Genomic DNA, 27,295 nt, shown 5'->3' with positions numbered 1-27,295 from the left:
ACCTTTAGGATATGGGAGTGGGGAAGGGACCAAACCTTTGGGATTGGGGAGAGAATGAACCAAACTTCTGGAATTTGGGAGGGAATGAACCAAACCTTTGGGATATGGAAGTGGGGAAAGGACCAAACCTTCGGGATTTGGGAGAGAATGAACCAAACTTCTGGAATTTGGGAGGGAATGAACCAAACCTTTGGGATATGGAAGTGGGGAAAGGACCAAACCTTCGGGATTTGGGAGAGAATGAACCAAACCTTCGGGATTTGGGACTGAGGAAAGGACCGCGTGGTCCATCCAGAGGGATGCTGGGGACACCCCCGCCGCAGTCGCTGTCCCCTTTGTCCCCTCCAGGTGTACTTCAAGCGGGACGGGGAGCCCATCGAGGCCACCCCGCTGCCGGAGCCGCCGGCCGGCGCCAGCAGCTGGGCCCCCCGGAACCTCCTGCACCGCGACCTGGACGACACCAAGGTGCCGAAATCCCTGGCGGCCGAGGGCGAGCTGGGAATGGGAAACCCCTTTCCCACGGCGGATCCGCCGCGGGGGCTGGCGGCCGAGCGGGATTCGGTGACGGAAAGCATTCCCGAGACGGTGGTGAGCCGGGAATTCCCGCGCTGGGTGCACATGGCCGAGCCCATCTATTACTTCCGGCACACGCACGCGCCCGTCAGCGACGGCACCGTCGAGGCCCGGGCCACGCTCACGTGGACCCTGAACCCCCAAATCGACAACGAGGCCCTGTTCAGCTGCGAGGTCAAGCACCCGGCGCTCTCCATGCCCATGCAGTCCGAGGTCACGCTAGGTAAGCCAACGGATTTGGGGCTTCTCCTGGGTTTTAGGCACTTTTGTCCATTTTGGGGGATTTTTTTTTTCTTTTTTTTTTTTTTTTTTTTGGCTTTTCTCTTTTCGTTTTTTGGACTTGCTCTCCAGCTTTTGGCTTTTCTCTCAATGTTTTCACTTTTCTCTGCTTTTTTTTTTTTGTTTGTTTGATTTTCTCTCCATTTTTTGGCCTCTTCCTCCCATTTGTTGCCTTTTCCACCCATTTCTGGCCTTCTTTTTCTTTTTTCTTTTTTTCTCCATCTTTGGCCTGTTTTTTTCTTGTTTTTCCTTTTCTTTTTTTTTACTTTTTTTCTCAATTTTTGGTTTTTTTTTCCCATTTTCTTCCCCTATTTTTGACTTATTTTTTACTTTTTTTTTCATTTTTTTCTTATTTTTTTCTTTTTTTGGCCCTTCCCCCCCCCCCCCATTTTTCTGAGCTTTTCCTCAGGATTTTTTGGTTTTGTTTGTTTTAATTCCACATGCTTTGCTTTCCTTTCACCGGTTTTCTCTCTTCTTTTCCCCTTTTCCTTTTCTTTTGGGGGTTTTCAGGGATCCCATGGGGCTGCATTGGGATAGCGGTGGTGGTGCCAAGGCTCCACAACACCTGGGATGAGAGGAGGGAATCTGGGATGTCCATCAGGCAGGAGAAGGGATTTTCCAAGTTTTTCTGGCCCCCCAGCCATGGGCAGGGTTGAGGGTGAGGTTTGCTGGGATAAAAAGGATTTTTGGGGAATCTCTGTTGGGATGAGCAGGAAGAGGGTGTTGGAGCTGGGGATGGAGCTGTCCCCTCCATCCCAATCCCAGGAGATCCAAGGACATCCCATCACCCTTATTGGCTGCCACAAAGCTCATCCCAGTGGGAATTGCCAGGGAGGGAATTCCTGAGTTGGCTCCTGCCCATGGAGCTGTGACAGGCTGATGGGATTGAAGCCAGGGAATTTGGCTCCCCACACTCCCAGGCCCCTGGAAGAGCAGAAGCTCCTCAGGTGACCGTGGGATCCACAGGTCCTTCACCATCTCTACCCCTCCCCTCTCCTGGCTCCTGCTGGAAGAAGCTGAACTCTCCACGGGGTTTTCCAGCCTCAGGACACTCCTCTGGAAAGGCTCTCCCAGCCTCGAGCCAGGTGGAGCAACCTGGGCTTTGCTCCAGGCCAAGTGGAGCACTTGGCTCCTCATCATCTCCTGGAGAGCTTCTCCTTGGCTTTCCGATGTCTTCGCATTAAATCTTTTCCCCAGCATCCCAAACGTACAGAAATCCTGCATTTCCCCACTTCGCAGAGCTCTTCAGATTTACATCCAAGGTCAACACCTCATGGCTTTGCTGCTCTTGCCCAGGAGGTCCAAGGCCTGGATCAGCAAATCTCAGCCCACTTTGTCCCCAGTCCCCAAATCCAGGGCTCTCCTTGTCCCTGGAGGTGTCCCTGAAGCTCCTTGGCTGCCCATCCACTCCCGATTTTTGGGCACCATCTCAGCAGATCCCGTTAACTCTTTCCCTACATCCACAGTATAAATACACACTATGGATATATCTAAAATATAGATTCCCCATAAAAGAGAAGATATTCCCAATAAAAGAGAAGATATTCCCAATAAAAGAGAAGATATTCCCCATAAAAGAGAAGATATTCCCAATAAAAGCTGCATTGAACCCAACCCTAGCCCCAAAGCTGCCTTTTGGTCCCAATCAGGGCGTGGTGGGATCACCTTCAGCACATCCTGCCTGCTCCTGCTCCAGAGGGCCACATCCCGCATGGAAGGAGCAGTCCATGGCCTCAGGGTGTCCAGGCAGAGCATCCTGGGGCAGGGATGGCCATTCCAAGGGCTTCCAGTGTCCTCCACCACAGCTCTCTGGTGCCTCTTTGTCCCTCTGTGTCCCGCCGGGGTCGTGTCCAGGTCCATTTTGTCCCATCCATGACACAGCTTGGATGGACAACGGTGGCACACCCGAAGCGCAACCTCGCTGCTGCCCGTTTCCCCTTCTCCCTCCATGAAAGTCCAGGAAGCTCCTGGGATGTGCCATCCCACTTCTGGCCCAGCAGGGACATCCACGCAACCCCAGGTGGAAGCAGGGGCAGATCCTGTGTGGTGTCCCTCCATCCCAGCAGAGGAGCATCCTTAGCCTGGCATGGGAAAAGGCATTCCCGTTTTTTTCTGCGCTGTCCTTGGGATTTTGTGCCAGCCAGGCTTTGGGGTTGTCTCCTGTGCTAACGGCACCTGGGTGAGACCCACCAAGGCCACATTTTTGGGAATGCTCCTCTGAGGTGTCCACCTCTGTGGCTTCAAACCAACCTGATCCTTCTTGGCCATTTTTCTGAGTGGAGAAAGTCTGTGTTGGGAAATAACTCCTTCCCATCAATCCATCCCATCCCAGCCATCCATCAGCCTCACACTTTTCCCATTTTCCCGCCCCGGGGGGTCCTTCCCTGCCTGTCCATCCGTCATTCCGGTGTCACTCAGCCCGGCCATCAATCACGGAGCTGTCACCCCCCGGGCTGCCACCCCTCACTGGGATCATCCATCAGAGCCTCGTTAACCCCTCCAAGGGCGGCCCCGGCACCGGGAATGTCGCGCGGTGCTGACGGCTCCTCCTGTCCCCTTCCCGTGCAGTTGCTCCCAAGGGTCCGAAGATCACGATGACCCCGACGAGGGCGCGCGTGGGGGACACCGTGCGGATCCTGGTGCAGGGCTTCCAGGTCAGCGTTCCCACCGCTGCAGAGGCCGGCAGACAGCCTTGATCCAAGGATGTGGATATGGGCTTGGCTCGGTGGCCTTGGTGGCATCATGGTCCCTACGTTGGGATGGGTTGGCCAAAGTTGTGGCTGTTCCACCCTGGAAGTGCTAAGGACAGGTTGGGTGGGGCTTGGAGCAATCTGGGATAGTGGAAGGTGTCCCTGCCCATGGCACAGGGTGGGATAGGAGGAGCTTAAAGGTCCTTTCTAACCCAAACTCAAAGCTAAACCCAGACCATATTCAAACCCAAACCCAAATCCTAACCCAAACTCAGACCCAGACTTAGACTCAGACCCAAGCCCAAACACAGACCTAAACTCAAGCTCAGACCCAAACTTAGACTCAAACCCAAACTCAAACCCCAAGTCAAACCCAGACCCAAACTCAGACTCATTCCCAGACTCAAACCCAGACCCAAACTCAGACCTAAACTCAAGCTCAAACCCACACTCAAACCCAAACCCAGACCCAAATCCAGACCCAGACCCAAACTCAAGCTCAGACTCAAACCCAACCTCAACCCCAAGCCTAACTCAAGCCAGATATGATGATTTCATCTCCAGCTTTGCTCGTTGCCTCTCCCCTGTCCCTGCAGAATGAGGTGTTCCCGGAGCCGCTGTTCACGTGGACGCGGGTGGGGAGCCGGCTCCTGGACGGCAGCGCGGAGCACGACGGGAAGGAGCTGGTGCTGGAGCGGGTCCCGGCCGAGCTCAACGGCTCCATGTACCGCTGCACCGCCCAGAACCCGCTGGGCTCCACCGACACCCACACGCGCCTCATCGTCTTCGGTACGGCCGCACCGCGGCCCCGCCGTGCCCTCTGCGGGTCCTCGCGTGGCTCCTCCCCCCTAAAACTGTCTCTCTGCTCTTTGTTTCCCGTTAGAAAATCCGAATATTCCCAGAGGACCAGAAGACTCCAACGGTGAGTGGTGCTGGTGGCGCCGGGATTTCCATGGAGATGCCTGGGGAGGGAAGGGCTGTGAGGAGAGGGCCTGGCCTTGCCTTGGCCCCGACCCTGGGCCACCTCTCCTTGTCTCACCCTTTCCCATCTCCTCTCCTCATCCCAGGTCTTTTCCCATCTCTCCTCGCCTCATCCCAGGCCCTTTCCCATCTCCTTGTTTCATTTTAGGCCCTTTCCCATCTCTCCTCGCCTCATCCCAGGCCCTTTCCCATCTCTCCTTACCTTATTCCAGGCCCTTTCCCATCTCCTGGCCTCATTCCCAGCCCTCTCCCGTGTCCTCAGGAACATCCTCACACCAAAGACGCTCCCACAGCATTCCCCATCTCCACCTGACCCCACCCAACGCCCAGGCCAAGTTTTGGTGGGGGGGAACCCCTCCTAACCAGCAGTGCCCCCGTCCTGCTCTGAACCCAGTGTCGGGATGTGGCTCCGTGAACTCCTGGTCCCTTTTTCCTCCTCTCCAGGTTCACTTCCCGGCCACCGCGGCTTCAGATTCGTTTTGGCGCTCACCCTGACAGTGATCCTGGAGCTCACGTGAAGCTTCATCTCCTCTTCCTCCTCCTCCTTCTCCGCCTCCGTCCGGCTCCTCCCGGCATTCCTGCCTCCAGCCATCGGGTCTCCCGCTCTTTTTTTTTTCTATACTCTCGACAGTCTCGGTCTCTTTCCGTGTCTTGGCTTCCTCAGACGATTGAATTAAAGGGAAAAAGGAAAACCTCTTCTGGGAGAAGGTCGTAATTCATGTTTTACCTGTGATGGGATTCCCAGCTCCATCTGGGGGTTCTCAGCTCCATGTTGAGGTTCCCAGCCCCATCTCGGGGTTCCCAGCTTCATTTTGAGGTTCCCAAATCCATCTTGGGGTTCCCAGCTCCGTGTCGAGGTTCCCAAATCCATCTTGGGGTTCCCAGCTCCATCTCGGGGTTCCCAGCTCCGTCTTGGGGGATTTGCAAGGTCTTGGAAGGGGGAACAGGAGGATTTGAGGATTCAAGCACCAAATTTTCCCTGGAAAAACCCAAGTGCAGCATTCCCAGGGCCCCGCGATGCTCCAGGCCTCGTCTCCCCAGGGTGAGGACCTGCACACGTCCCCAGCCCTCCCGAGGCCGCGGAGGCGGCACCGGGAGCCCGAAAGTCGTGGATCACTGGGTTCATCCGGTGGGATTCCGGCAGCGCTGGGAGCCAGGGCCCGTGCGTGCCACTCGTCCCGGGCTGGCTGAGGAATGACAAGTGACAGGCGGCTCCCGACCCCAAATGTCAGCGCTCACACTTGAGCGGGCAGCGTGTCCCGTCGGCGCCCGGCCCCTCGTGCCAGCTGTCCCCATGGAAACGGGCTGGATCCGGCCATTCCCGCGGTGCCCCATCCCGGGACGGCGGCAATCCCGCAGCACGACGGCTCCTGGCAAAATCCAGGTGGCTTTGCCCCGGTCCTGGAGGTTTTCCAGGCTGCTTTTCCTCCATGTGGAACACCCGGCTGTGGGCCGGGATGTTCCGTGGGGAAAGGATCCCAAGGAGGGGGTGCTCCCAAGCCTTTTCCTCTGGGAACTGGTAATCCTGGAGGATTATTCAGCAGCCGTGTGGCGCCTCATCTTCCCAAAGCCCCGCACGAGCGCTGAACATCATTATCACCGCGATGATTAATTATTATTAAGCAGATTCCAGCCCTTCCCCGCTCCTTTGGCAGCCTTGCTGCTTTCCCAGCCTCGGAGGAGTCGAACGAACCCACGGCAGCTCTGGAGCTCCTTCCCATACAAAATCCCAGAGTTTTACCCTTTGGACTGGTAGCAGTTGGATCGGGACTGGCTGGGATGTGTGGGAGGATCAGCAGCTCCGATTCCATCCTGAAGGAATGGCACCCAAGCATCCCAATCCCATCACATCTGTGCTTCCACTCCACGGATGAGAAGAAAATCTTCATTTTTTCAAAAGAAGCGTAGTTTCTTCAGGAATTCTCCCTGCCTCAGTTTCCCCCCACGCTCTGGAGAGCCCCTCCCATGGATCTTTCTGGCCTTCCTCATGGATCGGAGCCGCTCCAGGGGCCTCATCCCGCCCTAATTAAACAACCGCCAGCATGAAACAGCCATTAGGCCTCCCCGCTTGGAAAAACGAGCATTTCCAGCCGCCCGAAGCTCCATTTAAATGCAAATGTGGCGGGTTTAGCCCAGGACCGTGGAAATGAGGAGCATTCCCGTGGAAACGAGGAGCAATTCCAGCGGCGGGGTCACCACCGGCTCCGCTCGGTGCCACCCCAGGAGCTCCGGGATGTCCCCAGCCAGCGGCTGGGACGGGAACGCCGGGCTCAGTGGGCCTGCATCCCAAACCCACCCCAATTTGGGATGCTCTGGGAAAAAATCCCCGGGAAAAGGGATGGATCTCCTGGCGTGGATGGATCAACCAGAGGCTGGGACCTTCCGAGTGCCAGCACAGACAGAGGAGCGAGGGGATTTGGGAATTTCTCCCCATTTTGGGGCAGAGCTGCTGCCTGTTTTCCTGAATTCCTGCCAAAACAAAGGGATTCCATCCCACAGCCCCACCAAAGGGAACCATCCACGCTGTGCTGGACCCACCTTCACCTCCCGCCCCCTCCCCATCCTCTCCCTCCAGGTGATCGCAGAGGACCCCAATTTATCCCCCTTTCCCCCTTTCCTGATCCCGCTGTTGGAGGCGCCGCCAGTGAATAATGCAGGAGGAGGCTGGAGGGGAAAGGAGCGGCGCAGGTTGTTCCATTATTGATGAGAGCTGACAGATCCGCTCCTGACAACCTTCCGAGGAGATCTGATTAGCTCGGAAAAAAAAAACCCACCGAAACCGCAGCGCCTTCGCGAGGGGCTGACGGCAGCTGAAAACCCCAAAGGAGCGGCGTGATCGACCTTCCCGAATTCCAGGGGACTTTGAAAAAGGTTCTAGCGGATTTGGAAGAGGTAATTACGCTCAATTAGAGTCACAAGCGCCGAGACGTCAGCGCTGCTTCTCCCGCTCCCCTCACACCGCAGGCAGGGATAAACGGGGATTTATCCAGCGGAATCCGTGGATTCTTTGGGATAGCAGGAACCGGGGGTGCTCCGGCCCTGCAGGAAAGTCAGCGGGAGCTCCGCTCGGCGCCTCCCCCGCCTCCCCCCTCATTGCCGGCTGGGTTCACGGGGCTGCCGAGCACATGAATAATTCATCCTCCTCCTCCCCGGCTCCCAAGCGCCGGGATCTTTGTCGATCCAGCCGCGGGATGAAAGCCCCGGCAGCAGCGGTGAAGGGCCCGGGAGGTCGCGGCTGCCAGACCCCTTCCCAATTAGCCGAGCCCTGGAACGCGTGCCCAGACTCCACACGCGGCCGTCCTCCCTCAGCTCCGGCACCGCCCGGCTTTCCAGGCAGGAGAAGTTCTCCTTTTCCCAAGGTTTTGGCCAAACCGAGCCCCTCAGGGATGGATTTTGGGGCTCTGACCCCGGCAGGACGGAGGAGAGAGGCTGGGTGGGCCTGGCTGGCGCTGGTTTGGACGCACGACACCGCCCGTGCTCCAAAACCCAGCTTTGAAGCGAAATATCTTAATTCCCCCAAGCTCTTCTATGCTGTGTTTCCCCACACGAGGGGGCAGCATCCCAAATATTCCCCTAAATATCCTAAATTCCTAAATATCCTAAATTAATCCTAAATAAAATATCCTCCACTGGTGGATCCGTGTTCCCAACAGGGATGAGCACAGGGACCCCTGAGTGCCGAACCAGCCCGGGGAGGTCATTCCTGTGCTCCCTTTCCATCCTTTTCAGGGATACAAAAACATTTTCGGTGTTTAGGACGGGATCCTCCAGCTGAGAGCAGCCCTGGAGGGTCTGGGGACCCAGCCCCATCCTCTCCACTACGGGAATTTCAGCCTTCCCGGGAATTTCAGCATCCCAGCCTGGGCAGGGGGACACCTCAGCACTCAGGGATGGTGGAGAACCTGCCCCGAGGGGGTTCCGAGGCTCCTCCCCATCCCAAAATCTCGGGAAGCGGCTGGTGGGGATCGGCCGCTCCGTTGGGATGAGCTTTGGGAAGTTGAGGACACCGGGAATGAATTCCTGAGCTCCCACCTCCCACTGGAGACCCCTGGCAAGGCCCCCTCCCACCGCAGCCACCCACGGGCTGGGACACGTCACCCGCAGCCCCCCCACATCCCCTGGGTCCATCCCTGGGGAAAATCCCAGCGGACTGGGATGGAGCCAGCAGGGAGCGAATCCCTGAGTGAAAACAGGAGCTTCCACCCACCCCCGGTTTGGTTCTTTCTTCCCTCGCTTTTTTCCGCCTCTCTCGGGTGTTCCCGCGGGTCGGATCCCTTCGAGTTCCGCTCCCGTGGCCGCGGTGGAAGCGACGCCATTCCCCAGGCTCCCGCCTTCCCCCCCACCGTGGTCCCAGCTTTGTTGTCGCGGGGACAAGAATTCCCCGAAATCTTTGGAATTCAGGCCAGGAGCAGATCCACCACCAGCACCTTCCCAGGGGGAGAACGCAGCCCTGCCATGCCTCAGTTTCCCCACGGTGACTCGGATCCGTGCGGCGTCCCTCAGGAATGACAACTCCCAACCCTTCCCATCCCGAATTTCTCCCTGCTTTTATTCCTTCCTTCACTCCTCTCCTCGTGCCCGCAGCTGAACTCCAGCCTCGATTTCCTACCCACCTCTGGGATTTTCCCCCTTCCCGACACCCCCAGCTCCTTTTCCACCAGCTCCTCCTTCCACGGGGGCCTCCGAGAGACCCCACAAGCTCCGGGGCTCTTTCCCGTCAGCCCTCGTTAGGCAGCGCGCGGCAAACGAGGGCCGCTGAATTAATTAATCACTGAATTAATTAATCACTGAATCAGCCGCTGAATTCGTCGCCCGGCCGTGCCGCGGAGCAGCCGCTCGGCATCAGCCCAAAGGGCTCCCGGCTGCTGCTCCCTCCCTTTCCCGGGAGCACCGAGGGATGAGGAGCCTTCACTGGGCACAAGAACTTTTTTCTTTTCCCCCTTTTTTCGTTGCGTGGCCCTTTGTAAAGCACCACAGCGGAGAAGCCGCTCCCCGGGGATATTTTTCCTGCCTTTGTGCCCTTCCCCGAGCCTCTCGCTCCGTTTCCCGGGCCAACAGAGCCGGCCCTGGGCTGCACCTTTCCCTGGAGCCCAGCCCATCCCAAACATTCGCGGCTCCTCCGGAAGCCTCCTGCCAGCTCTGCCCGCTCAAAGTCACCTTGTCCCAGCCCGCCGCGCTCCGGCCTCTCCCGGCAAATCATTAATCGGCTCCTCGGCATTCCCGCATGGAAAAATGCCCCAGCGGGTGCCCTCGGCCTGGCACTCGGACATGCAGCTGCCCGGGAAGCTGCTCCTGTCGGCGGCCGCGCTGCTGCTCCTGTCCCTGGCCTTCAGGTTTTATAGGAACCGCTCGCCTCCCCCGGGAAAAATCCCGCCAGGAGAGCAGCGGGAAAACCGGGATGGGGATGGGGCTCTGAGGAGGAGGAGGGATGGGGGGGACAAATCTGGGAACGGCCCCGGGATGCGGCACGCGGCTCTCCGGGGGGAGCAGAGCTTTCCAAGAAATGAGGAGGAGGAAGAGGAAGGAGAGGAGGTGGGTTTGGAGCTGGGGCTGATTCCCAGGGAAGCCCCGCTCGGTCCGGCCAGGATGGAAAGGGAGTTGGGAAGGAAACTGGGAAGGAAGTTGGGAATTAAATCAGAAAGCGAAGCTGGGAGTGATCCTGGGAGCAGGACGGGAGAGCTGGGAAGTGAGCTGGGAAAAGAGCCGGGAAGTCAGCCTGGAAGCAAGTCGGGAAACAGGCTGGGAATCAAGCTGGGAAATAATCCAGGAAGCGAGCCAAGAAGTAAATTGATAACGAAGCCAGGAAATGAGTCGGGAAGTGAGCAGGCAAACGAGCTGGGAAATAAATTGGGAATTAAGTCAGGAATCGAGCTGGGAAGTGAGCAGGGGAGCGAACCAGAAAGCAAGCTGGGAAACAAGGCAGGAATTGAAGTGGGAAGTGAGCTGGGAATTCTGCTGGGAAGTGATCTTGGAAGCAAGGCAGGAGTCGAGGTGGGAAGTGAGCCGGGAATTTTGCTGGGAAGTGAGCTGGGCTCTCACGACCCCGGGGCCGTGGCCGGAGCCCGGAGCAGCCCCGCAGGGACGGACGCAGCTGCCCCGAGCTCCGGGCGTTCCCCAGGGATTGGCGATGCCCGGACAGAGGGGGATGGATGTGCCCAGAGCACGGAGCAGGATCCGGCTGGAGCCGGGAGGAGCAGCGCGGGGACAGTCCGGACCCTCAGCGTCACCTCCAGCCTGGGGCTGCTGCTGACGGCGAGCGAGGCGGGCTCGGACACCTCCCACTGCTTCTCCTCTGTGGCCAAGATCCAGGTGGAGGAGAACTTCATCCCAGAGCGCCGGGACAAGGACAGCCCGCCCAGGCCTGGCCTGCGGGGCAAAGTCTACGACTACTTCGTGCAGTCCACCTCCGAGTCGGTGTCCAGGCGGACGTCCCTGCCCTTCGTCCCTGCGGGGACATCCCAGCACTGCGGGGAGCGGGGCCAGGCCGAGCCGCAGAGCTCCGGAACCCGGCGGGACAATCCAGCTTTGGAAATTCCTGATCCCGACACCTCCTCAGCTCCACAGGAGGGCACGGAGAGCCCTCCAGAGCCACCTTCTCCCGGCTGGAAAGGCAGCACCCCGGGGATCGCCCCCCGGCTCCCGCCGCCCGGTGGAGTTCCATCTACGGCTCCTGAGCCGCGCCAGGTGTCACCGCCCGGCCAGGTGCACCTGGGGAACTGCGCCGAGGTTCTGCGCGAGGCCAAGGCGCGGCAGCTGCGGGCCCTGCGGGACGCGGCGCTCCAGGTGATGAGCGCCCACCTCCTGCAGGTGCTGCGCTCCCCGGCCATCTACGGCCGCCTCAACGCCGGCGAGCGGGAGCTGCTCCCGGCGCTCCGGAGCCGCGGGCGGCCGCGCCTCGTGGTGGCCGATGTCCCCCCGGCCGAGCCCGGCCACCGCCGCGGCCGCCTCTGCTACTACGACGAGGACGGGGACCGCTGGTGCCAGCTGTGCCAGCTGCCGGCCGAGGTGGCCGGGCGGGGCTGTGCCGTGTGCTCCATGTTCAATTACCTGTTCGTGGTGCCCGGCTGGGAGGGCGCGGGCCGGGCGCGGAGCCCCTCCCGCCGCGTGCTCTGCTACGACCCCCTGGGCGACAGCTGGCGCGACATCTGTCCCCTGCGCCAGGCGCGGCCGCACTGCCAGCTGCTGGCCCTGGACGGCCACCTCTACGCCATCGGGGGCGAGTGCTTGGCCACCGTGGAGCGCTACGACCCCCGGCGGGACCGCTGGGCCTTCGCCGCCGCCCTGCCCGGGGACACCTTCGCCGTGGCCCACGCGGCCGCCGCGTGCCACGGGGACATTTACGTCACCGGGGGCACCCTGCGCTCGCTGCTGCTGCGCTACGACGCCCGCGGGGACAGCTGGGCCACCAGCCCGGCCGTCGGCGACAAGGACAGGACGGCCGAGCTGGTGAGCGCCCACGGGTTCCTGTACCGCTTCCAGCTGCGGCGCGGCGCCGGCGGCACCGAGGTCGCCGTGTCGCGGTGCAGCGCCAGCGCCCGGCTGTGGTACCGCTGCGGCAGCCGCCCCCTGCCCGAGCCGGCCGGGCTGCGCTGCGCCGCCCTGGGCGGCCTCGTCCACTGCCTCGGCCGCGGGTTCCACCTCCGCTTCCTGGCCGACCCCGTCTCGCCGCGCTTTGGGGCCAAGGAGCTGCGGCCCTTCCCGGCGCCCCACGGGAGCCTCCTGCCCGCGGTCCTGGCGCTGCCCGAGGGGGGCACGGAGCCACCGCGGCCCTGAGGGGTCCCCAGGGAGTGGTGGCAGCCGGAGAAGGAGCCCTCAGCCCGAGCTGTGCAATCCAAGCCCTCCATGGACCCGGCTTCTTCCCACTGCCCGGATGCAGGAAGGGATCAAACCCTTGGATCCGGCCTCTTCCCACTCCCAGGATCAGGAAGGGATCAAACCCTTGGATTTGACCCCGTCCCACCCCCAGGATCAGGAAGGGATCAAACCCTTGGATTCGACCCCTTCCCACTCCCTGGATCAGGAAGGGATCAAACCCTTGGATCCGGCCTCTTCCCACTCCCCAGGATTAGGAAGGGATCAAACCCTCGGACGCTGCCGGGATCGCAGCCCGGAGGCTCCCGGAAGAGCCGGGAGGAGCTGGGCGGACTCGTTTGCTCGGGGGAGTTTAAACAGGGCCGTGTTTGTTCGGGCAGCAGCAAATCCCGGATCTCCGCGGGCTCCAGCTGTCCGGGCGCCCTTCGGGACCTGACTTAGGACCTGATTTAGACCTGATTTAGGCTCCAGGCGGGGAACATTGACCCGGACACGGATGGGGAGTGGTTTAGGGTGGAGGTCGCCAAAGCTCCACCAGCATCGCTCAGACACTTCACCCCCTTTCAGGGACAGAGTTCGGGGCTGGCCTCGTTATCTCTTATCTCGTTATTTCACACCTGCTCCTCCTCCTCAGAGCGCACTTGTCTGTATTTAATCTCTGTGTAAAGCGGCGCCGGGGGTTTAGGCACAGCTGGGCCTAAATTAAAGCGAACATTCGGTGAAATGAACCCCGTGCCTCGTTTTAAGCCGAGCCTAATTGGAGGCAAGAGCGCGCTGCATGTTCGACATCGCTAATTAGGCACGGCCGGCGCTCCGGGGAGGCGAGCACGGGAGCAGCGCTCCCTCATCCCCTTTTCCCAGCTCAGACATTCCCTCATCCCCTTCTCCCAGTTTTTCCCAGCTCAGACATTCCCTCATCCCCTTCTCCCAGTTTTTCCCAGCTCAGACATCCCCTCATCCCCTTTTCCCAGTTTTTCCCAGCTCAGACATCCCCTCATCCCCTTTTCCCAGTTTTTCCCAGCTCAGACATCCCCTCATCCCCTTTTCCCAGTTTTTCCCAGCTCAGACATCCCCTCATCCCCTTTTCCTAGGTTTTTCCTAACTCAGATACTCCCTCATCCCCTTTTCCCAGCTTTTCCGGGAAGATGCTGTTTATCCCACAATTCCAGACGGGCTGGGGGAAAGGAGCTTAAATCCCCCCCAGTTCCACCTCCCGCTACCCCAGGCTGCTGCAGCCTGGCTTTGGACACTTCCAGGGATGGGAATTCCAGGTTTTTTGGGGGAATTTTGGTGCTGCTCGGGGCGGTTTAGGAGAGCCTGGGTTAACGTTCTCTCCCAAAACGCTCCCGGAAGGATTCCTGGTACTGCCTGGAGCCTCGGGATGGAGGGCAGGGAACCTTGGGAGGCTGCGTTAATTAATGAACCTGGGGCCGCGGTAATTAATTAACCCGGGGCTGCGTTAATTAACAAACCTCCCCAGGCTGCCTCTGCCGGCGGGGGTGCGGGGGGTAGGTAAGGGACCCCCCTCCCTGTCATGGGAAAAGCAGGAATATGTTGGAGCACGAGGATTTTTTGGGATTCACGGAATTGCCCAGCTGAAACATCCCAAAAAAGAGGCTCTGGGATGTGCGAGGCGGCAATTCCAGCCCGGCAGCAGCGGGATGATCCCTCTGGAATGGCCCCGGGGTGGTGAGGGAAGGACTGGCATGAGGGAGAGGGAAAATAAAGGGAAAAGGACAAATCCAAACCCACGCTCAGACCTGGAGGTTTTGCTCCCTGCTCCCAAATCCCGAAGGTTTGGTCCTTTCCCTGCTCTCAAATCCCGAAGGTTTGGTTCATTCTGTGCTTCCAAATCCCAAAGGTTTGGTCCTTTCCCCACTCCCAAATCCCAAAGGTTTGGTTCATTCTGTGCTCCCAAATCCCAAAGGCCTGGTTTGTTCCCTGCTCCTGAATCCCGAAGTTTGGTCCTTTCCTCACTCCCAAATCCCGAAGTTTTGGATGGTTCCCTGCTCCTAAATCCCGATGGTTTGATCCCCGTCCATCTCCAGCCTCCTCCTCCCATCCCGGGGCCATTCCAGAGGGATCATCCCGCTGCTGCCTGGCTGGAATTCCCTCGCACATCCCAGAGTCTCTTCTTGGGGTGTTTCAGCCGAGAAATTCCGTGAATCCCAAAACCTCCTTATCTTTCCCGGCATTATTTAACTCCTTGCTCCGAAGTCACCTCTCGCTCGTGCTCCCACACGTTTCTGCTTTTCCCACGGCGAATTCCAGGCGTTGGAGCGTTCCTGCCCCTTGGAACGTGCGAGCCCCTCCCGTCCCCATCCCAAATCCCGATTTTTGCCCTTTCCCTGTGACCGCTGCAGAGGAGAGCTCCCGGCGGGTGGGAACGAGGCCCTGGAGCCCTTCCAGAGGACATTGGATTGTTTTCCATCCCAGGAAAGCTTTCCCAGATCCCGCCTTTCTCCCTGCGCCGTTTCGCGTTTCACCTTCCCGTTAACCCCTTCCTGCCCGCCGAGCCCGCATTCCCGAGGGATGAGCGCCAAGGACGGGGCGCGGGCAGCGCTCCCTCCCCCGCTCCTGCACTCTCCAAGATTAATTTTGGGAAGCATTTTGGAGATTAAAAACGCCCGGGGACATCCCGGCCTTGTCCTGCCGGGAAGGACACACAGGCTGGGAGCGCGCGGGAATGACTTTGGGATCAGGGAAAGGGAAAATAAAGGGAAAAGGACAAATCCAAACCCACGCTCAGACCTGGAGGTTTCGTTCCCTGCTCCCAAACCCCGAAGGTTTGGATCATGATCTGCTCCCAAATCCCAAAGGTTTGGATCGTGATCTGCTCCCAAATCCCAAAGGTTTGGATTCTTTCTCTGCTCCTGAATCCCGAAGGTTTGGTTCATTCCGTACTCCTCAATCCCAAAGATTTGGTTCATTCCCCAATCCCAAATCCCAAAAGTTTGGTTGGTTCCCTGCTCCTGAATCCCAAAGGTTTGGTTCATTCTCCTATCCCAAATCCCAAAGGTTTGGATCGTTCCATGCTCCCAAATCCTGAAGGTTTGGTTCATTCCCTGCTCCCAAATCCTGAAGGTTTGGTTCATTCCATGCTCCCAAATCCTGAAGGTTTGGATTGTTCCCTGCTCCCAAATCCTGAAGGTTTGGTTCATTCCATGCTCCCAAATCCCAGCACAGAGAGAAGCCTCTGGAAGTCTCCCAAATCCTGAAGGTTTGGTTCTTTCCCTGCTCCCAAATCCCAAAGGTTTGGATCGCTCCCTGATCCCAAATCCAGGATGTTTGATTAGTTCTCTCCTCCCAAATCCCAAAGGTTTGGTTCCTTCTCTCTCACATCCCAAGGATTTGGATCATTCCCTGATCCCAAATCCAGGAGGTCTGATTTGTTCCCTGCTCCCAAATTCCGAAGGTCTGGTTGGTTCCCTGATCCCAAATCCCAAAGGTTCAGTCCTTTCCTTTCATTGGGATGTCCTGGATTTTCATGGAAAGTTTGGAAAAGCTGCCACAATTTCCTGGGAAAAGGATTGGGAACACACATGGAGAATCCCAATGAACTCCACCCATTCTCCCAGGGATCTTTCTGGGCATATCCAGGGATGAACAACCAGAGGTCACCGTGGATCCTGTGGGAGTGGGATTTTCCCTGGAATCCATGGATCCATGGATGGGAACTAGGAGAGCTCCTGGATCCAACGGGGACAGCAGCTGGGACTCCTGAAAATCTGGGAATCCCTGGAATTTCCGGGGCTCTGCAGCTGGAACTCCAGAAATTCTGGGAATCCCTGGAATCCTGGGAGCTCTCCCTGTTCCCATCCCTGAATCCAGGGAGCAGCAGAAGTTCATTCTGGGGTAATTTTTGCAGCTCCAGCAGAATTCCTGGCACATCCCAGGCACCCGGAGCCGCCTCAGCATTCCCGTCATTTCTGCTTCCCAGCTTTTTCCCAGTCCTGCTTCCTCAGCTCCTTCCCTTCCGCTCTGTTTTCCCTGGATTTGCTCCTGGGAAGCGTCAGCAGAGCCGGGCCCGGGGAGGGGAAGCAAAGCTGAGCTGGCTCCAGGGAACCCGCCGGAATTCCAGGGGGAGCTGGGGCTCTGGGAAAGCTCTGGAAAAGGGCTGGGAAAGGGCAGGGATCCCCAGGCACTGCTGGAGCCCTCACATCCCATTCCTGGAGCTCCATCCCAATCCTGGAGCCGGAGCCATCCCTGGGATCGTTATCCCTGATCCCAAATCCCGCTGGAACGGGAGAGGGATGGGAATGGGATGAGGTGGTCCTGAAGGATCAAGGAGTATCCCAAAGGATCACGGAATCACCCATGTTTGACCCCCAGGGATCAGATCCAGCTCCAGGTCCTGCTCAGACATCCCAAAATTCCACATTTCCAAACGCTCCCGGAGCTCCGGCAGCCTTGGGAATGTTCCCATTCCACGGGGAGCCGGATCAGCCCCGAAAGCTCTGGAAGAAGAAACTTTTCCCAAAATCCAACCTGAATCTCCAGGTGACACCAGAATCCAGGGACTGCGGGAATTTCCATCTCCATCCTCCAGGAATTCCAGAACTGCACAGGGACCAGGAATGGTCCAATCCAGAGAAATTCCTGGAATAACGCCTGGGATCTGGAGCCAGCAGGGAGAGGGGATTGTCCCGGGCTGTGCCCTCCGAGGGATCCCAAGGGAATCTGAGATTCCCAAGAGAATCCCAAGAGATCCCAAGAAAGGGGACAGGGCTGGGAAAACGCACGGTGGGCCCTGCCTGGAGGGGGAAACTGGGATTGGGATTTGCGGGAAGTTCTCTCCTGGAGATCTCCAGCCCCTGGGATGGGATGGGATCCATAAAAATCCACAATTCCCTAAATTCCCACGCTGTTCCAGCTGCATCCATGTGGGATTCCCACCCCAATCTCCATTCCCACATCATTCCCAAACTGTTCCAGCTGCATCCCTGTGGGATTTCCATCCCGATCACCTCCATGGGATTTGGGTCTGTCCTGCTTTTTTGGGGGAAGTCTCCATGGGTTTTAGGATCTGTCCTGGTTTTTAAGGAGAATTTCCTGCCCTGGGATGTGACTTCCAGGCTTTTGCTTCCCTAAAGCAGCGGCGCTTCCAGAGGCGCTGGAAATCCCGATCCGGCAGAAATTCCATAACCAAATTCCAGGGGTGGTTTTTGTGGTTGTTTGTTTGTTTGTTTGTTTGGTGTTTTTTTTTTTGGGGGGGGGGTGTTTGTTTGTTTTGGTTTGGTTTGGTTTTTTTTTTTTTGTTTGCACGCTGGGAATTTTGGAGCTGGAGAATGAGGATGGAATTCTGGGATTTTCCTTTCCTGGGGGATCCAGATTTTCCAAACCAGCTGGAGAAGGGGATAAAGAATCCCAGGAATTTCCTGAAGATCATAGGGACCCTAAAACAGAATTTGGGATTGTCTCGATCACAAATTTTGGGAATTCAATGGAGGACTTTCCTTAAAATGGGAAAAATCCAGGGATGAGGAGAGGAGGAAAAATCCAGGAGCACAAGGATCCACAGGAATTTTAAAATTCAGGAATTTCAATGGAAGCTGAGCCCAATGGAGCCTCAAAATTCCCAAATCCTCAAAATTCCCTTTCCTGAGCTTTTTCCCGAGGCGTTGCTGCCATCTAGGGGCTCCCGGTTGAAAACATGGAAAACTGGGATTTATTCCTCATTTCCCAGCGTTATTCCCAACTTTAAGCATCGCGATTCCTTTGGCTTTTCCAGCGGTTTTTTCCTGCTTTATTTGCAGCTGGGATCTCCCTGGAATTTTTATTCCTAGATGACATCCAGTGTTTTTTCCAAGATTTTTCATCCCAGCGAAGATCAAGATTTATCCCTGGAGAAATCCCGGCAAAGGCTTGGATGCTTCCCAGAAAAAAACTTGGAAGGCACAAAACACCTTTGGGGTTCAGCTGGGGGAAAATTCCCTAAAAACACAGGAATGTGGGAATTTCCAGCTCCTCATCCCAGCAAATCCCTCATTCCCACAGGGACATGGAGCAGGATCCTCATTCCATAGGGAAAGGCTGAAAATTCCATAATTTTGGAGTTTTTTCCCAATTTCTGCTCCTTCTCCCACTCAGCCACCAAAAAGCATTTTGGGAATGAGGGAACATCCAGGGAAAAGTGGGAATTCTCCTCTCACTCCTCCCTGGGATCCACCTGGATGCAGTTTTCCAAAATATTTTCATTCCCAGGAATCCTGGATTCCTTTAATTCCCGGTGCTCCTCATCCAAATGGGGCAAAGCAGGCATGGAAAAAACTCCATGGGTTTGAAATCAAGTTGAAATCGAGGAATGGGAATTCCTAAGGAAAAGGGAGCTCAGAGAATGATCAAGGAGCAACCAAAGAATTGGGAATTCAAAGGAATTCCTGGAATTTTTTAAGGAAAAATGGGATTTATTCCCGATTTTCCCAGATTTTCCTGGAGGTTTTCCATTGAACTTCCCCCAGGCTCATCCCGAGGGCTCCGAGCACAAGAATCCTGCTGGATCCCTCTGGGAGTGGCTCCGTGCCCAGGGAATGCCAAAGGGGGAGGGAAAAGTGGGAATTCCAGCAGCCTTTGGAAAAATCACCTCGGAAAGAAGAAAATTGGGATTCCTGAGTTTCCCGGAGGCCACATTTGGGGGATATTGGAATTTTAGGGATTTATCCGGGCTGTGCTGGGTTTTTTCCCCACAGGAAAGGCTCGGTCCAGGTTTCATCCCAAATTCCTGCAGGACAGGGAGAGGAAAGCAAGAAGGAAAAGTGGGAATTCCAGCAGCCTTTGGAAAAATCCAAGGGAAATCTGGGATCAGGGCAGCTTTACAGCCCGGAGTAACCGAAGGAATCTTTTCCCATGGGATCATTTCTCCCATTTCTCCTCATCCCATGGGGTTCCCTTGGGATCCATATCCAGCTCTGACACCCTGGAAAGCCCTGGAGCATGAGGGAATCCCAAATTCCGGCCCCCAGGCATTCCTTGGGATTCCAGGGGGAGAACAATCCCTAAAAAACCCAGGAACATCCCTCCCCCAGCCCTTTCCACCTCTCAATTGCAACGGAATCCAAATTCCAATGGAAATTATCCCAATTCCAATGAAATTATCCTAACTCCAATGAAATTATCCTAATTCCAGTGGAAATTATCCCAATTCCAATGAAATAATCCAAATTCCAATGGAAATAATCCCAATTCAAATGGGAATAATCTCAATTCCAATGAAATTGTCCCAATTCCAATGAAAACTATTCCAATGAAAATAATCCCAATTCCAATGAAAATGATCCCAATTCCAGTGGAAATAATCCCAATTCAAATGAAATCATCCCAATTCCAATGGAAATTGTCCCAGTTCCAATGGTAATTATCCCATTTCCAATGGAAATTATCCCAATTGTCTCAGATTCCCAGTTTTTCCAGCCCTGAACTTTCCAGCTCCTGGCCTGGATGCTCATCCGGGATATTCCTCAGCACAATCCCGGAAATATTTGGGCTGGAAGGGCTTTAAATCCCATCCCATTCCCACCTCTTTCCATGGGAGGATTCCAGGAAAGGATATTCCCTATAAATCCCAGGAACATCCATCCCCAGCTCTTTCCACCCCTCAATTCCAATGGAAATGACCCCAATTCCAATGGAAATGATCCCTATGAACTCAGTTTCCCTTTTTTTCCAGCCCTGAACTTCCAGATCCTGGTGCAGGCAGGGATTTGGGATCACCTGGAATGAAGGGATTTTCCCACTATCCTCAAAGACGGATCCAGCCCATTTCAGGGCAGGTGGAGATTTGGGATCACCTGGAATGAACACATGGGATTGTCCAGGATGAAGGAGTCAGGTTGTCCTGGTCTCCTCCACAGCCAGATCCAGCCCCAGATCCTGGTTCAGGCTGGGATTTGGGATCACCTGGAATGAAGGGATTGTCCCGGTGTCCTCCAGAGCCAGATCCAGCCCCACATTTCAGGGCAGGTGGAGATTTGGGATCACCGGGAATGAACACATGGGATTGTCCCAGTGTCCTCCAAAGTCACATCCATGCCCAGATCCTGGTGCAGGCAAGGATTTGGGATCATCTGGAATGAAGGGATTGTCCCGGTGTTCTCCAAAGCCAGATCCAGCTCCACATCCCGGTGGAGGCAAAGATTTGGCATCACCTGGGATGAAGGCCCGGGATTGTCCAGGATGAAGATGCAGGATTTTCCTGGTGTCCTTCAAAGATGAATCCAGCCCCACATCCTGGTGCAAGCAGGGATTTGGGATCACCTGGAATGAAGGTGTGGGATTGTCCCGGTCTCTTCCAAAGACAGATCCAGCCCCACATCCCGGTGCAAGCAGGGATTTGGGATCACCTGGAATGAAGGGATTGTCCCGGTGTTCTCCAAAGATGGATCCAGCTCCATATTCCAGTGCAGGCAGGGGTTTGGGAACACTGGGAATGAAGGGATTGTTGGGATTGTCCTGGTCTCCTCCAAAGACAGATCCAGCCCCACATCCCGGTGCAGATTCCCATGGACTCCTGGAGCTCTGACATCTTTCTCAAGGCCTCTCCATGGCTCCGTGGTGGGAACTGGGGGTAAAACACCGGGAAGGCCAAGGGAGCTCATCCCACAACTCCTCCCAGTACTGGCCCTGCGGATGTTGGGTCCTTCCCAGTCCAGGGCAATTCCTTCCTTGGGAGAGGGGGACAATTCCAGCAGGTCCTTCCCAATCCCAGCTCCCTCTGCTCCAGATCCCACTTGGAGCTGCCTGGAATTCCCCAGCCTTGACATCCAGGATTTTCATCCCCACCAGGAGCTGGAAGGGGCTGGGGTCTCATCCAGGTCCCCAAACGAGGCCGGTGGAAGAGCTCAGGATTCCATGGAATTCTCCCTGTCTGGTCCAGGGCTCCAGGAAGGAGGATCCAAGGTTCCAATGCTGCTCATTCCATCCAGCCCAGCATTCCCAAGACTCCAGGGCCATTGGAACCTCCTCAGAGGAGTTTTGGAGGTGTCACTTTAATAGAAAATATTGTTTTATAGAAAATAGAATTTAAAGAGAAAAATCTTCTATAGAGAAAATATAATTTTATATAAAATCATCCTTCCACCAATCCATGGATCCCCATCCATTATCCAAGGGTGGGATGGATGGATGGATGGATGGATGGATGGATGGATGGATGATGGATGGATGATGGATGGATGGATGGATGGACGGAGGAGGGATAATGGGGAAAAGCAGGGAATCTTTTCCCGAACCTTCCCGGCCGGATCCACACGGTGGCAGCAGGGATCTGCCGATGGAGCGCCGGGAGCTGCCGCGCTGCTCATCCCAAAAAAACCAGGGGCGGGAGCCGAGGAACCGCCCCAGGGGAGGGTTCAGAGGTCCCCGGGGAGATCCCAAGGGAATTCCGCTCACAGGGAGGGAGGGAAACGTCCCTGAGCTGTGTCCAGGCCGTGTCCGAGCACATCGGTCCCAGGGCATGCTGACCCCTCCGGAGCTGGGGTTTCCTGCAGGAACTCCAGGAATTCCCCCCTCAGGTGGCACCGTGGGACAGGGAAAGGGATCCTGGAATCCTGGACTGGTTCCGGTTGGGTTGGAGGGACCTTCGAGCCCATCCCATTCCATGTCTGGACACCTCCCCTGGTCCCAGGTGCCTCCAGCCCCATCCAGCCTGGCCTGGGACATTCCAAGGATCCAGAGGGACCCACAGCTTTTCTGGGAAGCAGAGCCAGGTCCCTGCCTCCTTCCCAGGGAGGAATTTCTTCCCAAATTCCACCCAAATTACGCCTCTTTCAGTGTGACCCATTCCTACTCGTCCTGCTACTCCACTTCCTGAGGAACATTCCCTCTCCAGCTTCCCTGCAGACACTGGAAGTGACCAGCTCCAAGGTCTCCACATCCATCATCCATCCATCATCCATCATCCATCCATCATCCATCATCCATCCATCATCCATCCATCCATCATCCATCATCCATCCATCCATCCATCCATCATCCATCATCCATCCATCATCCATCCATCCATCCATCATCCATCCATCATCCATCATCCATCCATCATCCATCATCCATCCATCCATCCATCATCCATCCATCATCCATCCATCCATCCATCCATCCATCCATCATCCATCCATCCATCCATCATCCATCCATCATCCATCATCCATCCATCATCCATCCATCATCCATCCATCCATCCATCATCCATCCATCCATCCATCCATCCATCCAACATCCATCATCCATCCATCATCCATCCATCCATCATCCATCATCCATCATCCATCATCCATCCATCCATCCATCATCCATCATCCATCCATCATCCATCCATCCATCATCCATCATCCATCATCCATCCATCCATCATCCATCCATCATCCATCCATCCATCATCCATCCATCCATCCATCCATCCATCCAACATCCATCATCCATCCATCCATCCATCATCCATCCATCCATCATCCATCATCCATCCATCCATCCATCATCCATCCATCCATCATCCTTCCATCCATCCATCCATCCATCCATCCATCCATCCATCATCCATCCATCCATCCATCCATCATCCATCATCCATCCATCATCCATCCATCCATCCATCCATCATCCATCCATCCATCCATCCATCCATCATCCATCCATCCATCCATCCATCCATCCATCCATCCATCCATCCATCATCCTTCCATCCATCATCCATCCATCATCCATCCATCCATCCATCCATCCATCGTCCATCCATCCATCCATCCATCCATCCATCCATCATCCATCCATCCATCCATCCATCCATCCATCATCCGTCCATCCATCCATCCATCATCCATCCATCCATCCATCATCCATCATCCATCCATCCATCCATCCATCCATCCATCCATCCATCATCCATCCATCCATCCATCCATCCATCATCCATCCATCCATCCATCCATCCATCCATCCATCCATCATCCATCATCCATCCATCCATCCATCCATCATCCATCCATCCATCCTTCCATCCATCCATCCATCATCCTTCCATCCATCCATCCATCCATCCATCCATCCATCATCCATCCATCATCCATCCATCCATCCATCCATCCATCCATCATCCATCATCCATCCATCCATCATCCATCATCCATCATCCATCCATCCATCATCCATCCATCCATCATCCATCCATCATCCATCCATCCATCCATCCATCCATCATCCATCATCCATCCATCCATCATCCATCCATCCATCCATCCATCCATCCATCCATCATCCATCATCCATCCATCCATCATCCATCCATCATCCATCCATCCATCCATCCATCCATCATCCATCCATCCATCCATCCATCCATCCATCCATCCATCCATCATCCATCCATCCATCCATCCATCCATCCATCCATCATCCATCCATCATCCCTCATCCATCCATCCATCCATCATCCATCCATCCATCCATCATCCATCCATCCAAGCTGCTCCAATCCCTTCGGCATCTCCGTGGCCTCCTCTGGACCTTCTCCAACAGTTCCATGTTGGAGCAGAGAATTCCAGGTGGGATCTCAGGAGATCCTCCCTTCCCTTCCCTGCTTGGGTACAGCCAGGAAATGGGTTTTGGGCTGGGAATGCCGGGATGAGGTTGGGGGGAGAGAGGGATGGGATCGATAAAAATCCCATAAAAATTCCCTAAATTCCTGTTCCTGCTCTGAACCCCTGGAATGTGCTTTATTTTCCATGGAAAATCCCTTTCTTTTCCCATTGAATTCTGTATGACCTCCAAGGTTTGGGCTATAAAATATTAATAAAATATTAACAAATACTCAAGTGTGAATATAAAATAAGTAATAATTAATGCAATAAAATATAATATAAAATATAAATACGTAATAATTAATGTAAATAAATAATACGAACTGTGTGAATATTAAAATAATTCCTGTTGAAGTCTCAATCCTACAATTAAAGGTGTCCCCAATTATTTTATTTCTCCTTTTCTTTATTGTTTTATCAATTTATTTGTATGATTTAGAGTTGACAGCATTATTACAATTAATAGTAATTATAATAATAGTAGTAGTAGTAGTAATAATAATAATAATAATAATAATAATAGTTTATTATTGATAATCCCTGATTTAATCAATATTTGTGTGAGTTTATTATTGATAATTCCTGATTTCTATCAATTTTTTGAGAGTTTATTATTGACAACCCCTGATTTAATCAATATTTGTGAGAGTTTATTACTGATCATTGATTTCCATAATTGATAATTTATATTGATTTCCATCAATATTTTGAGAATTTATTATTGATAATTCCTGATTTCCACCAATATTTCATGACTTCATTGATAATTCCAGATTTTTATCAATTTGGGGGAGTTTCTTAGTGATAATTTCTGATTTTGATCAATATTTGGGATCACAGACTTGTTCCTGCCGGGTTTTTTAACCTTCATGCTCCTCCTGCTGGAATTCCTGCCAGAGTTTCTTGGATTCCCAGTGGGATTTAGGCCTGGCTTTACCTCAGCTGGTGCGACAGGCGAGGCTTTGTTAGACCGGGATCAAGAATTACGTGTGTGTGTGTATTTCTATTTCTATTTCTATTTCTATTTCCATTTCTATTTCTATTTCTATTTCTATTTCTATTTCTATTTCATATAAATATATAAAATTATACATAATTTTATATATTTCTATATTTTATATAGAAATATCTAATTATGTATAATTTTATAATTTTTACATATTTACGTGGTTTATAGATAATATTATATTTAATATATCTATTAAAATAGATAATATATTATATATATGTTATATATATAATATATTATATTGTATATAATATATAAATATATATTATCGGTTTTATATAATATAATATACAGTTTATATAATATATATTATATATTATATTGTAATATTATATTATATTATATTATATTATATTATATTATATTATATTATATTATATTATATTATATTATATTATATTATATTATAATTTTTATACTTTCTATTAAAATTATATATAATATATTATATTTAATATGTCTATTAAATATCAATAATTCTCCTCATTAATCCCAGCAAGGGATTCCATCTGGGAATGCTTTTCCCGTTTCCCATCCTGTTCCCTGGGCCATTCCAGGCTTTTCCCCAGCTGAGCCCGGAATTCCGAGGGAGAAGGGGACGGGAGCTCCGTAATTCCCTTTTTTCCTGCTCGGCGCGGAGAATGAAATGAGGGAATTAACGGGAACGCGGAGCTCCGGTGGCAGAGAGCAGAATCCAGAGCAGGGAACGAATTCCCTTGGAATTCAAATGGGGAAAAATGGCTCGGGAAGCACAAAGGGAGGAATTTTCCACCTGGGACACCAATTGGGAACGGGGAATTGTGCTGTTAATTCACCCCGGCAAACGGAGATCCGGCGGATCCCGCCATCCCTGGATGCAGGGAGATGCTCCCCAAAAAGTGGGACAGGCCCCAATCCCATGGAAATTCTCCTCAAAAAGCAGCACAGATCCCAATCCCATGGAAATTCTCCTCAAAAAGCAGCACAGATCCCAATCCCATGGAAATTCTCCTCAAAAAGCAGCACAGATCCTAAATCCCATGGAGATGTTTCCCAGAAAAGCAGCACTGGTCCTAAAACCCACGGAAGTGCTTCCCAAAATCCCATGGAGATGCTCCCAAAAATAAGGACAGGCCCCAGTCCCATGGAAATTCTCCTCAAAAAGCAGCACAGATCCAAAACCCCATGGAAATGTCCCCCTAAAAAGCAGGACAGATCCCTAATCCCATGGAATTGCTTCCCAAAAACCCACGGAGATTCTCCCAAAAAGCAGGAGAGACCCCAATCCCATGGAGGTGATTGGGGTGGGAATCCCCCACGGATGCAGCTGGAACGGTTTGGGAATTATGTGGGAATGGGGATTGGGGTGGGAATCCCACATGGATGCAGCTGGTGTGGGAATTTGGGGAATTGTGGATTTTTATGGATCCCATCCCACCCCAGGGGCTGGAGATCTCCAAGAGAGAATTTCCCACAAATCCCAATCCCAATTTCCCCCGCCCCGGCCTTTCCCAGCCCTGTCCCTTCTCCAGAGCCCCTTGGGATCTCTTGGGAATCTCAGATTCCCTTGGGATCCCTCGGCTCCTGATTCCAGGCGTTATTCCAGAGGCAGATCCGGGCGGGACCGGCGGGAAGAGCCCCGGGATCCCGGGAAATCCGGGAAAACCCCATCGGAGCCCGGAGCGGGGAGAGCCTCGGGAAAAGGGGATTTAATCCCGCTCCAGGAACCCGGTCTGGGACGGGAATTCTGTGGGACCGGGGAATGTCGGGGTGCAAAGCGGGAACGGGGCCGCTGCAGCCTCGCGGTTGGGATTTATCCCATGAAAGTTCCCGGCTCATCCCGGAGATGTCGGGCTTGGATCAGGGATCGGTTCCAGGCCGAGTTAAACCCGGCCCGGGGCGGGGCCGCTCCGCCCTTTGAGCCCCGCCCGGGACTTTGATCCTCGGCTTTGGGGTCTGGGAAAAACAAACCGGGGACACTGCTGGGACACTGCTGGGACACCCGGGATCTGCTGGGGACAAACCTGGGGACACTCCTGGGGACACCCGGGATCTGCTGGGGACGATCCTGGGGACACTCCTGGGGACACCCGGGATCTGTGGGGACGATCCTGGGGACATTCCTGGGGACGCCCGGGGTCTGCTGGGGACGATCCTGAGGACATTTTGGATCACCTCGGGAAACTCTTGGGATCACCTCGGGATATGCTGGGGACACACAGAATCTCCTGGGGACACTCTGGGGACACTCCTGGGATTTGCTGGGACACTCCTGGGGACATTCCAGGGACACTCTGGGTGTGTTGGGGACACCCGGGACCTCCTGGGGACACTCCTGGGAACACCCAAAATCTCCTGGGGACATTTGGGATCATCTGGGGACACCCAAAATCTCCTGGGGA

The 27,295-nt window shown here is 54.4% G+C and overlaps 2 protein-coding genes across 2 annotated transcripts in view; both read left to right on the top strand.

The window, feature by feature from the left end:
* IGSF21 (immunoglobin superfamily member 21) overlaps positions 1-5,219 on the top strand; it is a 36,848-nt gene extending 31,629 nt beyond the window's left edge. Inside the window, exons 6-10 of the mRNA XM_053997399.1 lie at positions 349-796; positions 3,421-3,506; positions 4,139-4,331; positions 4,426-4,464; positions 4,968-5,219. Coding sequence (XP_053853374.1) covers positions 349-796; positions 3,421-3,506; positions 4,139-4,331; positions 4,426-4,464; positions 4,968-5,041 — 840 coding nt within the window. The 3' untranslated portion in view covers positions 5,042-5,219. The remainder of the gene's footprint in view (positions 1-348; positions 797-3,420; positions 3,507-4,138; positions 4,332-4,425; positions 4,465-4,967) is intronic.
* A 4,536-nt stretch (positions 5,220-9,755) lies between these two features.
* Positions 9,756-12,296, top strand: KLHDC7A (kelch domain containing 7A). Its single transcript, XM_053997242.1, has one exon. The coding sequence runs from the start codon at positions 9,756-9,758 to the stop codon at positions 12,294-12,296; it is 2,541 nt and encodes an 846-aa protein (XP_053853217.1).
* Positions 12,297-27,295: the final 14,999 nt, after the last annotated feature.

The sequence above is a fragment of the Vidua macroura genome, chromosome 23 (assembly GCF_024509145.1).
Source record: "Vidua macroura isolate BioBank_ID:100142 chromosome 23, ASM2450914v1, whole genome shotgun sequence".
In the NCBI taxonomy this organism is placed as follows: Eukaryota; Metazoa; Chordata; class Aves; order Passeriformes; family Viduidae; genus Vidua; species Vidua macroura.
This window is presented reverse-complemented; position numbering and strand designations above follow the sequence as displayed.